The sequence below is a fragment of the Rutilus rutilus genome (assembly GCF_951802725.1).
Source record: "Rutilus rutilus genome assembly, chromosome: 15".
NCBI lineage: Eukaryota > Metazoa > Chordata > Actinopteri > Cypriniformes > Leuciscidae > Rutilus > Rutilus rutilus.
The window spans coordinates 29548823-29563722 of record NC_140220.1 but is presented as its reverse complement, the minus strand read 5'-3'; the positions used below and the strand labels follow the sequence as shown (position 1 = coordinate 29563722).

General features: G+C 37.5%; 1 protein-coding gene across 3 annotated transcripts in view; it reads left to right on the top strand.

The window, feature by feature from the left end:
* Window positions 1–14900, top strand: part of itsn2a (intersectin 2a) — a 54117-nt gene that overhangs the window by 28031 nt on the left and 11186 nt on the right. The window contains exons 8-23 of one of the 3 annotated variants that reach the window (XM_084431380.1): window positions 1760–1902; window positions 2020–2083; window positions 2881–3018; window positions 3110–3204; window positions 4382–4677; window positions 5065–5202; window positions 5334–5474; window positions 6029–6113; window positions 6235–6374; window positions 6841–6921; window positions 7719–7855; window positions 8048–8325; window positions 10405–10526; window positions 10610–10773; window positions 12504–12576; window positions 12702–12880. In XM_084431380.1, coding sequence (XP_084287506.1) covers window positions 1760–1902; window positions 2020–2083; window positions 2881–3018; window positions 3110–3204; window positions 4382–4677; window positions 5065–5202; window positions 5334–5474; window positions 6029–6113; window positions 6235–6374; window positions 6841–6921; window positions 7719–7855; window positions 8048–8325; window positions 10405–10526; window positions 10610–10773; window positions 12504–12576; window positions 12702–12880 — 2274 coding nt within the window. Of the gene's footprint in view, window positions 1–1759; window positions 1903–2019; window positions 2084–2880; window positions 3019–3109; window positions 3205–4381; window positions 4682–5064; window positions 5203–5333; window positions 5475–6028; window positions 6114–6234; window positions 6375–6840; window positions 6922–7718; window positions 7856–8047; window positions 8326–10404; window positions 10527–10609; window positions 10774–12503; window positions 12577–12701; window positions 12881–14900 lie in introns of all 3 variants that reach the window. The other 2 variants (XM_084431381.1, XM_084431382.1) reach the window with 2 other exon arrangements.

The window sequence follows — 14900 nt, the reverse complement described above, 5'->3', positions numbered from 1 at the left end:
CTCCCGTTCAACCACATCCCAAAGATGCTCTATTGGGTTGAGATCTGGTGACTGTGGGGGCCATTTTAGTACAGTGAACTCATTGTCATGTTCAAGAAACCAATTTGAAATGATTCGAGCTTTGTGACATGGTGCATTATCCTGCTGGAAGTAGCCATCAGAGGATGGGTACATGGTGGTCATAAAGGGATGGACATGGTCAGAAACAATGCTCAGGTAGGCCGTGGCATTTAAACGATGCCCAATTGGCACTAAGGGGCCTAAAATGTGCCAAGAAAACATCCCCCACACCATTACACCACCACCACCAGCCTGCACAGTGGTAACAAGGCATGATGGATCCATGTTCTCATTCTGTTTACGCCAAATTCTGACTCTACCATCTGAATGTCTCAACAGAAATCGAGACTCATCAGACCAGGCAACATTTTTCCAGTCTTCAACTGTCCAATTTTGGTGAGCTCGTGCAAATTGTAGCCTCTTTTTCCTATTTGTAGTGGAGATGAGTGGTACCCGGTGGGGTCTTCTGCTGTTGTAGCCCATCCGCCTCAAGGTTGTGCGTGTTGTGGCTTCACAAATGCTTTGCTGCATACCTCGGTTGTAACGAGTGGTTATTTCAGTCAAAGTTGCTCTTCTATCAGCTTGAATCAGTCGGCCCATTCTCCTCTGACCTCTAGCATCAACAAGGCATTTTCGCCCACAGGACTGCCGCATACTGGATGTTTTTCCCTTTTCACACCATTCTTTGTAAACCCTAGAAATGGCTGTGCGTGAAAATCCCAGTAACTGAGCAGATTGTGAAATACTCAGACCGGCCCGTCTGGCACCAACAACTATGCCTCGCTCAAAATTGCTTAAATCACCTTTCTTTCCCATTCTGACATTCAGTTTGGAGTTCAGGAGATTGTCTTGACCAGGACCACACCCCTAAATGCATTGAAGCAACTGCCATGTGATTAGTTGATTAGATAATTGCATTAATGAGAAATTGAACAGGTGTTCCTAATAATCCTTTAGGTGAGTGTATGTAGAGAATCATCAGAATCATAATTTGACTCACATAACCTGACTCTACATGTTATTTTAGTCATATCTTACACTCTCTCCCTCTCTCATCCTGTTTTTTTTAATCATTCCAGCCAATGCCGAACTGCAGAAGGCAACTGAATCCTATTAGTGTTATCTCAGAATATTTAAAAATCCGTAAACTGACAGCAATGAGTTGGAATACTGGAATAATTGCTCATAATTATGAGTTTTAATTACGATTTTTAATGGTCCCGGTAGTGGTAATTACGACCCTAACAAGGATTCAGCAAACCTTGCTCAGACATATCAATTATTAAAAGTACGATGTCACAGCAGAATCTCACAGCACTGGAGGAAAAGCTGATCTTGCAGTGTTGTCTACTTTATCATGGTTCATGAAAGGATTATATTAGTGTTAATGAGCAGCTCCTAAATGGAGCTCATTTGAAAATAATTCTGCATGCAAGTGCAATTTCTGAATTAAAGAGTGCTGTACAAATAAAAACTGTCACGAATTATCTGAACACATGCATGATTTGGATAATCAATATGATCTATATTTAGCTTATATTTAGTTTGCACGTTCAAGGATGTCATACATGTATTAATTAGGTGCAATACACAGTAATATTTAGAGTATTAATAAGTAATTTTATTTACTAGAGAAATATATATTTGGATAAAAGCATTACAAATTTATTTATCACTTTTTTTTTCAAATTTCCCACAGTTCTAACTCTTCCTCCACCACCTCCCTTGCGAGTAACTCCCCCAAAACGAGCGCATCTGATTGGGCGGTGCCTCAGTCGTCCCGTCTGAAATACCGGCAGCAGTTCAACAGCCTGGACAAGCTGATGAGCGGATACCTGTCAGGTGAGCGTGTGTTGTAGATGTCAGGAAGCTGAGGGAATGGCAATGTTTGCATATGATAGTGTGCAAGCATCTCTGCATGTGTGTTATTCGTTAACTCTTTAGTGTGTATGTTTGAAGGTCCCCAGGTCAGAAATGCCCTCACAGCATCAAACCTCACGCAAACACAGCTTGCCACCATATGGTGAGTTCACAAAATACTGCACTCACAATATAAATTTCAAGAAGAACATTGCTTTGTAGACATAATTTGCATGCACTTCCTTGACCCTATTTGCATGACTTTTACATATTGTTATTTATACAACACAATTCCTTTCATTTATACTGATTTTGATAATAATAATAAAAAAAAAAAATAATAAAAAAAATATATATATATATATATATATATATATATATATATTTAATAATAGATAAATAAAGACATGTTTGATTAGGATGATTTGCATTTATTACAATAATGTTGATATAATATAAAAAATATAATATGAAACACTACAGTATATCCAAGTGTAAAAAAATCTAAGCCTAAAAATAGGCTTTATTTTATATGATCATTATTGATGTACAGAGTTGTATGCTTGTTCATTACACTTTGATTTAACTTAATACATTTTAATGTGAGTGGGAAAATTAAACATTTTCCATACATTTTACTTTTAACTTCAGTTTTGGTGAAAGATAACTTAATGTATTTTTGTTTAATGCATATTCTTTTTTTTTTATTGTATGAAAGCCAGAAACTTGTTGAAGACCCCTGCATTAATCGCTTGCATACATTAAACTCTGGATCACATTGTATTGCTCTAAGCGGTGTGTTAAACACCTACTTCCACAGTGTTACGTCTGCTGTTTAGGTGCCAGTTGGATAATTAGAAATTATAATGAATCTATTTATTATCTAAAATGCTTCCAGGTTAATCACAGATGTGTGTGTTTGTGCGTGGCTATATGTACAGTATATATCTCTATCTGCAGGACTCTTGCTGATGTAGATCGTGATGGGCAGTTGAGAGCAGAAGAGTTTATTCTAGCAATGCACCTGGTTGAAATGGCCAAGACTGGGCGGCCTTTACCTCTGACTCTACCTCTTGACCTCGTGCCACCTTCACTGAGGTAAGACACACACAGACCCGCCCACGCTGAAATGAGCAAGTTATGAAGGAGACAGTGTTTAATTGCGTGAGTGTGTGTGTTTGTTTTTCAGAACAGCGAAGTCATGTGATCTGCTTAACGGACCTGTTCCTCTGATTAACACAGAGCTGATTGAGCCAGAAAATCCTCTGAAAAGCAAGAGCTTTGGTATTTGCATCTACATATACTGTACATAATAGTGATCAACAGATTATGGATGTTCAATATATTGTCTGAATACAGTATATATACACAGAATTGCTGTAATTAAAGATTTAAAAAATTGTGTTGCATTTTAAACTTGGTCTATAATAACATGCATTTAGTATCATGTTAATGTATTTATCTAGTTCATGGTGCACACATTGCAAAATTAATAATAAGTTACAAGCTTTTAATTTATAGTTTTACTACAGGTAGGACAATACGACATTTAGCTGAATTTTCACTTCTAAACCTTTTCAGTTTTATTCATAATTCAATTTTTATTTAAACAAAACAAATGTGAGGTTCAAGTACAACTTTACACACCTCTTATGTGCACAAAGGCTGCATTTATTTGATAAAAATACAGTAAAAACAGTAATATTGTGAAATATTATATGATTAAATACAATTTAGAAGATAAAAGATTAAATAGATTAAAATAAAAAGTATTGAATTCCTGTGATGGTGAAGCTAAATGTTCAGCATCATTACTCGGTGTCATATGATCCTTTAGAAATCATTTTAATATTCTAATTTTGTGCTCAAGAAACATTTCTTATTTTTAATGTTGAAACCAGTTGTGCTGCTTAATATTTTTGTGGAAACCATGATGTATTTTTTCTTTAATGAATATAAAGTTCATACGAACATTGATTTGAAATAGAAATCTATTAAAATCCATTAAATCCATTAATCCATTAAAATATCCTTTTGACATCGCTTTAATGCATACTTGCTGAAAAAAAGTATTCATTGCTTAAAAAATAAAAGAATTCTTACTGACCCCAAACCTTTGAATGGTAGTGTGTGCTAATATATATATGTATATATATATATATATATATATATATATATATATATATATATATATATACACAAGTAAGCAAATACATGCTCCCATTACAAACACACACTGTCCTTATTTCTACACAGTATTGTAAATGATCCTTCTAAATAGAGCTGATTCAGCTGAACAAACAACTAAACAGTCTCTTCTGAGTTTGTGTTGAGATAAAATGCTGCTTTATATTTACCTCGATATAGTCTTTTTTTTTAAAATATGCATATATATTAAAATATTTGTATTGTGTTGAATTAGACACTTCTTACCTCACCTTTCTGTCTCTCTCTCTCTCAGTGTCATTGGAGGATAAACTGAGAGAGAATTTCCAGAGAGGAAATGCAGAGCTGGAAAAAAGACGTTTGGCTCTGCTGGAGGAACAAAAGAGAGAGGAGGAGAGGAGGAGAGAAGAGGAGAGGCGAGAGGAGGAGAGGAGGCAGCAGAAGGAGAGGGAAGAGAGAGAACGGAAGGAGAGAGAGACCCGGGAGATGGAGCTGAGGAGACAGAGGGAGGAGGAGAGGAGGATAGAGAGACAGAGAGAGCTAGAACGACAGAGAGAAGAAGAAAGACTGAAAGAATTAGAGCGACATGAGGCAAGTAGAGCACACAAGGGCAAACAGAGGTTGAACGACCACTAGAATATTACTGAAAAGCCTTACGTTTTTTGTACACATGCAGACATGTTTTATAAAGAAATTGTTTATAAATTTGGACTGTCAGTTATTAAATCATTATTACAAATCTTAAAGCTTGCAGTTATGATTTATGAATTAATCTACTTGTATGCACTATTTCATGGCAAAGTTTAATGCTTCTCTAATGCTGCATTTCATTACACAAGCAAATGTTGTGTTAAATAATTTGCATTAGATATATTTTATTAAGTGATAAGTTAACCCTAATTCACATCCTTGGAAAGGGAATGGGAGTGTAATTATGTAGAATATTCAAATAGTCTCCTTCTCTTATTGCTCTCTCAGGAAGCAGAGCGACAGAGGCGAATGGAATGGGAGAAGAGTAAACGAGTGGAGCTTCAGACACAGAGAGAAAAAGAGCAGAGCGACATACAGAGACTTAAGGACAGGAAGAGAAGTCTGGAGATGGAGCTGGAGGCAGTGGTCAGATTGCTGTTTCTTCTTTCTATTTTTTCTTATTCCATATGCCTGTTCTCCATCTAGTCTCTTCTCTGTGGGATTGTTGGTTATATTATATTATAGATTAAAAACATTTCAGTCTTTTCTTCTCCTAGGGTAACAAGCATAAGCAGATCTCCGATCGGCTCCGGGACGCCAAGAGTAAGAGGCAGGTCCAGACGGCCGAGCTAGACCTGATCAATCAGAAGAGAGAAAGCCGTATTATGGATATCAACTCCTTAAAGTTGCAGTTTGAGGTTTGTTGTGTTTTTGTTGCATGAAGAGCATAGCATTCGTTATGGTCATACTGTACATGCATTGCAAGGACGTCCATCTGGGAAAAACTCCTTGAGTTCTCTTGTTGTTCACAATATTTTTTGTTGTTGAAAGAAATTAATACTTTTATTCAGGAAGTATGCATTATATTGATCAAAAGTGACAGTAAAGGCATTTAAAATGGTACAAAAGATTACTATTTCAAAGAAATGCTGTTCTTTTGAATGCTGAAAAAGCAGCACAATTGTTTTTATAATAATATGTTAGAATGATTTCTGAAGGATCATGTGACACTGAAGGATAATGGCTGGTGAAATTTCAGCTTTGCCATCACAGGAATAAATTAGATTTTAAAATGTATTCAAATGGAAAATAATTGTTTTAACTTTTCACAATATTACGTTTTTTACTGTATTTTTGATCAAATAAATGCTGTGTTGGTGAGCATAAGAGAGTTCTTTCAAAAACATTAAAAAGTCTTACTGACCTCGAACTTTTGAGTAGTAGCCTATATAAATGTGTTTTTTTTTTTCAGGAAATTCAGAGGCAGTTGAGTCGTTTTGGTCCTGAGAAGCAGCAACTGACAGACAGGTTTCTACATCTAACCCAAAACAACTCAAGTGAGCACTCACATAGACCTGAAGCAATCAATGAACAGACTACGTGGATGACTAATTTCATTTGTGTCCATTTCATCCCTCTTGAACCTGACATATTCTCTCTTTCTTTTCCCCCTTTCAGGTCCTTTGATAAATGATGTGAAACAGAGTGTGTGCGAGAAAGATCTGAGCTGTCGGAAGCTGAAGGAGCAGCTGGATGTTTTGGAGAGAGAGACCACTGCTAAACTCTCACAAATGGAGCAGTACAACAGAGAAATCAAGGTCAGCGGCTTCTCTTACATTCCCAGTGTAAACCTCGACAACATTTAAAGTGCCGTGTTTTGATTAAAGCTAATGTGGGTGTGGTTGGGGACTTGCTGTCTTGGAAATTATTTTAAACCTTAATGTCCCTGTGAGGGACTCACTTGTTCTCCCTGTTCCTGTGATTAAAACCTACAGCTCAACTCCCAGCCCTGAAGGCAGAGGATTGATCACTTCATTACACACTAACATTCACACAGCTCACAACACTAAAGAAAACACACTATCACTAACTCACTTCCTGCACCGGTTGGTCGGATCGGAAATCTGAGCATTATGTGGCACTCAGCTATTGTTCAGTATACGTCTAATGTTTTCTGCTCCAAGCCTCTCTTTTTTTCTTTCTTTGTGCCCATTTTTATAACCCACACCCCTGCTGTATATCTCCTCTTTCTTCTCTTCCTCTTAACTCCGACTGTCTTCATAGTTTGTAGATATGGATGACTGTGTGCTTCAAGGACTTCTCTCTTTGCTGGGCTGCTTAACCAATCTCTTCCTTCTAATAAAGGTTGACCTCTCTTTATCGTTTCTTTACTCACTCTCATCTCAAAGCTGCCTGTCTTTCATCCATGTCACTTTTTGCTCTAATTATTCTCCATGAAAGAAGTCTCACTTTACCCATATTGTACTGAAATGAGATCTAATGTCTGACATCGTAAACATCTTTGTGTCTGTCTGTGCCATTTTCATCACTTCACAATGTTTTCTACTCACTGCCTAAAAACTAACAAACAACAGTAAAAGTAATGGGATTTTTGTTTTTAATGTTTGAAACATTTATTTTTGTGTAGAACAGTTAGAGCCAGGGTCCCAAATGTCACTTGACAAACAAAAATTAGGCATTAAAGACCATTTAACAGCAATCAGCATATCAGAATGATTTCTGAAGGGTCATGTGACACTGAAGACTGGAGTAATTGCTGCTGAAAATTCAGCTTTGCCATCACAGGAATAAATTACATTTTAAAATATGTTCAAATAGAAAACATTTTAATTTGTAATAGTATTTCACAGTATTGCGGTTTTACTGTATTGTTGATCAAATACAGCGTTGAGCACTCTCTAAAACGTAAAAAAATCGTACTGACCCTTTTTAGCGGTAGTGTTATATTTATGAAAAAAAACAAAAAACAACAATTTTTTTTGCCACTTATAATTTCTCAGTACCACTCAATAGTGGTAAGTTGATTAGTTTGGGCAGTCAGTAAAGCTGAGCACAATGCAATACCATATACTCTATATTTGAAACCACAGCAAATCATTTTATGAACTAAATGTTGAAGGATTGTGTGGGTAATGTTGCAGGAGTTGAGACAGAGGCAGAGCCAGCAGCAGGACATCCTAGAACAGCTCAGGAGGGTAAGATCTGAGAAACTCAAAGAGATACAGAGGCACAGGAAAGAGGAGGAGGAGAGGAAGAGGAAGAAAGAGGAGGAAGCAAGGTAAAATTGTGCTCTCAGACAAACATACATTTAACTAACTATCTTCAGTGTTAGTTGTACACACACACACACACACACACATTTCTTCTCTTGTGACATTTTTCAGCAAATATGCCCCCACTTGCAGAACCCACTCATGAATGCTGAGACTCACGCCAGACTCACAGAAACATTTTGTTCATGTGCCTGTAGACAGGCGATGCTGGAGCAGGAGCGTCTGGAGCAGGAGGAAGCAGAGCGGAAGAAGAAGCTTGCCCAGGAGCGAGAGGCCAAACTCAGGGAAGAGCAGCAGCGGCAGGCCCAAGCCCGACTTAAGGAGGCCCAGGAGCAGGCACGGGAGAAAGAGGAGAAGAGGAGGGCAGAAGAGAGAGAGAGAGAGAGGGAGGAGAAGGAGAGGGAGGAGAGAGAAAGGAATGAACTGGCGCTGCACACTCAGCCCTCCATGTCATACAATAGCACAGAGAACAAAAGTGAGTTTGATTAAGTGTGTGTGTTTGTGTGCGTCTGTGTGTGGGTGAGTACAGCATTCATCCACTTGGCCATGAATATGATGTTTTCATTCTATTCATTGTAATGGGTGTCATTACTCTCACAGCTTCATGATTCACTTTAATTACCTCCCATTAATTATCCGAGTTACTATAACAGACTCCACTAGAATGTGAGTGTTTTGAGAGAATAAAGGTAATGGACTGCTAAACATTTGTGGCCTTTCATACAGTATGTATGCATTTATATTTTAATTTCATATCATACTCTGAATTAGGGGTGTGCGGTATCACAATTATTGACCGTGGACGATTAAAATGTCTCTACGATCTGCTTTTGAAGAAATATCGTAGTATCGTGCCACAGTGCATTCTATCAGTTTCAGTTCCGGCGCCTCCGTCCCAACATACTGTACAATGCGGCCTACATTGTTAACGCAGAGGTGGAGTTACACTCACGGGATACTGCAATTCACAAAAGTTCATTATTTTCATGTGCTTTAAAGCTTTGCTGGTTAAACATTTCATTCTCGTGTTGATGCGCTGTTCTAACATGGGCTTTTCTGAGTGCGTACAACCGAAACACACAGGCACTAAAAGCCTGTCAAACAGCCTCTGGTTACTGGACTAATTATCTTTCGAGTCTTTTTGGGTTAATGCTGTCAAATACACACAAGGTTTATGTTAACACAGTTCGTTATGTCTAAAGTGAAAGCAAACATTTGAGAGAAAATCGGGTGCGTGTCATGCATGTATATTAGATGTGTGCTGGTCTTAAAGTGACAGTAGCCTAATAGTAAACATGCTGCCGTTTGTCCTTAAAGGCAGGGGTCCCCAACCCCCGGGCCGCGGACCGGTACCGGTCCGTTGGACATTTGGTACCGGGCCGCACAGAAAGAATAAATAGCCTAACTTACCGTATTTTCCGGACTATAAGTCGCATCAGTCAAAAAATGCGCCATGAAGAAGAAAAAAACATATATAGTCTAAGTCACACTGGACTATAAGTCGCATTTATTTTGAAATTTATTTCACACACACAAAAAAAAACAATGTTACAGACGGGACAGTTCTCCGTTACGGATGCGAGCGCTCTGAAAGCGGCACTAAAAGACTGCTTTAAGACTTTCACAGAGACCTCAAACAGAAAGCACAAAGCCTGTCTTTAAATTTTATTTCGTTTTGTATTAATTGTATCTTAATTTTAATCAATGTTTCATCAACCAATTGTCTGGATTTAATAAATAAGAAGTAAATATATTAGAAAATAGATAATCACGACACGGAGGCGCCGGCGCGTGAACCTGGAGCTTGTCTCATAAATGAACCGAAACTCAGCGTATAAGGTAGCCTACTTGCCTCACAGACCTGAGACATATATAGAAAGCTTGAAATGTCTACTTTTAAATAGAACAATTCAAAACGAAAGAAAACAGACTGTTCTCTGCTTATGTAATCCTTATGAAATGTGCATTTCTCTCACCGAAAACATGGAGATTTTTTTCTTTTGGGGGGCATTTTGTTTGTGTTCAGGCTTTCTCAGTTGTCTTTAGGCGCAATGTTACGAGGACGCTGCTAATAAAGTTGCGAGTAGGCCTACACATTGGATTCACGTTTATTATTATATTTAAAAAATACCCCAGTTTTTATGCCGGTCTTATTTTATTTTGTTGTATTTATCCGCCACACCTTAAAGGCCGGTCCGTGAAAATATTGTCTGATATTAAACCGGTCCGTGGCGCAAAAAAGGTTGGGGGCCGTGAAACAAAACAAAAACAGAACATTTGAAGTACTGGTCGCTCTCTTCCATAAAGCTGTTTGTCTTCTGAGTCCTGTTTTGTGTGAGCAACAGACTCAAATTTATCTATTTACACTAAGTGCAATCAGCACACTTCAGGCTCAGAGAATGCAGAGATCAGTATATTGATTATAGATATAAGATGATGATTGCCGTGGGATTTCTGTTTGAATTAGTTTTTACATGTTGATGTGCTGCCATTGCTGAATAGTTGTGAGATGTGTGTTATCTGTTTCTAAGGCGATTATGTGTGTTTTTTGCAGTTTTGCAGCCAGTGGTGACCACTGAAGACACATGTACTCCCCTCACCACCTACAGAGCTCTCTACCCCTTCACAGCACGCAACTCTGATGAGCTCACACTGGAGGCAGACTGTCTGATCCAGGTACGTCAGCAAACATTTACTCATGCAGCTGTAAATGTACTTATTCAAGTATGCATATCATTTGGCTTCCTGTGGATCCACAGGTAGATGAATCAACAGTTAGGGAGACCGGCTGGCTGTATGGGAGTTACCGTGGTAACAGTGGCTGGTTTCCAGAGAGTTATGCTGAGAGATGCAGTAAAGAGAGTCAGGTTGAACTGACTGCACCAGTTACACACTCCACAGCGCCCTCTACCAACTACCCTGGGTATGGCACTAAAACTGCTCTATTATTAACTAGGCTGTGCATTTTAGCTTAAAAACTCCACTTTTCAACCTTTTTAGTACACTCTAAAAAATGCTGGGTTGTTTTAACCCAAGTTTGGGTCAAATATGGACAAACCCAGCCGTTTTTTTTTTTTTTTTTTATCAGATGAAACATCCTTTTAACCAAACAGCCATTGTAGCCTAGTAGATAAACAAATATTAATACATTTTAATGTTACACGCATGACCAATTTGTTTTTTGGTCAAATATGGACAAACCCAGCCGTTGGGTTAAATTTTTAAATTGCATTTTTAATCCAGCGTTTGGGTTCCTCCATATTTGACCAAAAATTGGTTTAGAACAACCAGCATTTTTTAGAGTATATTAATATATCAATATAAATGTTTTTTTTTTTTTTTATCAGATGAAACATCCTTTCAACCGAACAGCCATTGTAGCCTAGTAGATAAACAAATATTAATAATTTATTAATGTTACACGCATGAAGGCAAGGATGTATTTATTCAGGTATTTATTAATTTTCAGTGGTATGCACAAATAAAACAATAAACAGCAATATATTTTTATTAAAACGTTTTCACTAATGCATAAAAAAAGTCACACAGAGCTAGGGTGACCACCTGGATATTGCTCTGTGTCAGGGCAGTAGATGTGATTTTGCGTGACAATGCGGGACACATGTGGAGAGATAAATTTACTACGATTATACTGTGTAAATATTGATTTACATTAGTTGGAAAGCCTATTTTCCATCACATTGGATGATAACATTTTAAATCATCAATAAGCTTTGTTAATTGTTATTTAATTTGCCCAGTTTCGAGTGATACAATGTAATTTACTCTACAGGACCTATTCAGTCTGCTAAATATAATGACCTTAGTAACAGGTTAGTAGGTAAAAATCACATTTTATATTAAAATAAATATCCTTAAATATTAAATAACTAATACGAATGCGTTGGTTGCTTATTTTTCTGCTCTAGATACAACATGACGGCTGTGCAAATGGATTTTTAAACGGCTATCACATTTAAAAAATATATATTTTTCTTCTTATTGTGGCATTTTATTTTCAGGGAAGAAATAAAATGATACAGGCATTATTAAAAGCACTGCACCTCTTGCGGGACACTGGACAAAGCTCCCAATTGCAGGGACAGATGGTCACCCTACACTTTTGCAAACATTTTTGAATAATGATGCAGCATACAGTATATATTTGAATATATACGTGTGCTTACTCACGAGGGTTGAAAGACAAAGAAGGATTGTAAAACTAGTCTAATCACCTTTAGGAAACTTAATAGCCAAATAAAAAGGGTGATATTACTTGCAAAATCACAATATTCACAGTTTTTTATATAATGACAAAAAAAAAATCAACACAAATATACTGTGAATATGACTAACACACATACTGTTTTGATGAGCTTCACATTTATAAGCTGCCAAAATGTGGTGTTTTGGTATGTGTCAGACATTCAGGAAGAAAAATTATTGTGAAAGACCTCTCCGTCAGAGGAGGGTAAGATGCAGCAACATTTGGTAGGTGTGACATCCTTGACCGCTATTGAGCTGGTGGGACATGACCTGAACAGTTTTTTTTTTAATTTTGACATTTAAATTTGTTGTGTTATCAGTCTTTAAAAAAAAATATTTCATCCTTATATTTTAAATGATAATAAATGAATGCCAAATCTTTCCTAGAATTCCTCGGGTGGACATAGAAGGACCAACACCAACACACACACCGACGTCTACAAACACACAGCACTCACAGGTTGGCATGTGTGAACATACACACACCCCATCTATCTCGCATACAACATTGTTTATTCGATCATTGAGAGAAATATAACTCCGATCATTGCCATTTGTTAGAGTACGTGTGTGTTTGTGCTGTAGGCTGTCGCTCTGTGTGAGTGGAGCGCTAAGACTGACAGTCACCTGGGCTTCACTAAAGATGACATCATCACGGTTCTAGAGAAGCAGGAGAACTGGTGGTACGGAGAGCTCAACGAGAGCCGGGGCTGGTTCCCTTGCTCATACGTCTCCATGGTTACTACCAATAACACACAGACCGAGTAAGGGATGAGATACCTCTTACTTTACCTCACAAACATGCAATAATTGCATTAAATAATCTATTTCAAGACAGCTGATTATTTATCATTTTATTTTTATATTTGATGTAAAATCAGCATAAAACGGAAATTGCAATAGTTTTTTCTTCTCTATTTTGACATATCTGAGTGAAACAGCTTCTCGAACAAGAAAGAATGTAGGGCGGGACTTGTTTTTGTCCATCAGGAATTTATTGGATCATTGAATCTTTGTGTTTTGCTATTGCTGTGATGTAATGTGAGTGACAGGTTGCATGTAGTAAACGCCAGTAAACACGCCATCTGAGAAGAGAAGAAATATAGTTGCAAGTGGGAGGGGAATTATTTTGATTAAAGGTGCATTGCGCGAGAGTCTGAGTTTTCGCAGAACTACGCCCCCTCTGGCGGCAAGCGAAACTGCAACCAGAGGTGTGCACGCTCACGGACCACACGCACACGCACGCTTGCACGAGCTCGAGCTGGTCATAACCCAAGGAGCATCAGCCGCACAAATCTTTTGTTTACAATCATAATGTCTTCAGAGGTAATAAAGTTTTAAATCTGCAAGTAATTTAAAATATGTGAAAGGAAAGGCAATTGAGTAAATAACACACTTATGTGTGAGGGAAAAAATGGGGGTAGTAGAAAACTTCGTTTTTTATTCCCATCTATCTCCATGTTGAACTGTGTTATGTGTTTACTGTATCCACTTATGACTATTATTATGGAAACACGTTCATGAACAATATAAGTTATAACTTTGTAAAAGCTCAAAATTGTAATCATGATACCATACCATACACAGTCGGTCAACAAAGTACACCCAAATGTCTCAAGGTAATAAACAATCAAGTGGCACTATGACATTACCATAAAAGCCAAACAGGCTAATCCGCCGAAGATTTGCGGGGGTTTAGCCTGTTTTATTGATCAGCTAAGTAGCATATTCCAATAGCAATACATCGTAATTAAGCAGTAATTTGCTCAAAATTTGTGTCTAAGTATCTAACTTATATATCAGCATTTTATATCACAATCATTCTGAACCTGATCACTGACAATGGTAAGTTAGTAAAACCTATTCCGATTGTACATTTATCTAGCTTACGCTAAAGCATTACACATTTTATGGATCGTCATTTATTGTCATTATTGGCCGTATCAGACATTAGAGAATGGGATATATCTTACCTTTTTATCAAGAAAAAAGCCAACTGAGGATCCCGTTTGAGCCCTAGAGCAGACCGGAGATCTCTCCATTTGTTGAAAGCCTTCCCTATGTTTACTCTCGTCTTACCCCGACGCCTGTCTGACTCCAATTTGGACCTTTCGGTTGCACTAGACAAAAGTTCTCTTTTTTTTTTTATCTTACGTGGAGTTTGCGTTGGTGTTTGAAATGAACTACAAGCCGGTCTCTTAGAATCCATTTTCTACGGAGAATGGCGGCGTCGGCGCATACACAAACCTGCCAGACATATGAGCGTGCCGTGAACGCGCATGACGTCACGCCCAGTCTCAGATTCCGACCCGAATCCCTCTTATTTATTTTACTGTACAGGATTATAGAGGCAATCGCAGTGATCAGAGAAGGGCTCAGTCAGCCCATCAGGCAATTGTTTAAGCATGTATGGGTTAGAAAACGGGTATTTTTAACATGAAAAGTTGCGCAATGCACCTTTAAAGATTACGAGGGCACATGAATAAAAAAAGAAGAAGATGTGCACAGATAAAATCAGTTATATGTGTTACAATATTCCAGTTTTGATTTTATGTTTACTTTAATATTTTGTTAAACAGCATTTAACCCATTTTAGATAATTATAATGTAGTAGGTCAGACTTTTATTGACAGCTAAATATACATTTTCCATATATACACACATTTCTTCTACCAAAAGATGGCAGCTAGATTTGTAGTACTATGTGTGTAAGTTATTATCTTCATTTGTTTTATGTTATTAGCCATTTTGGAATAAATGTATTGCATTTATTTAGTAACCAAT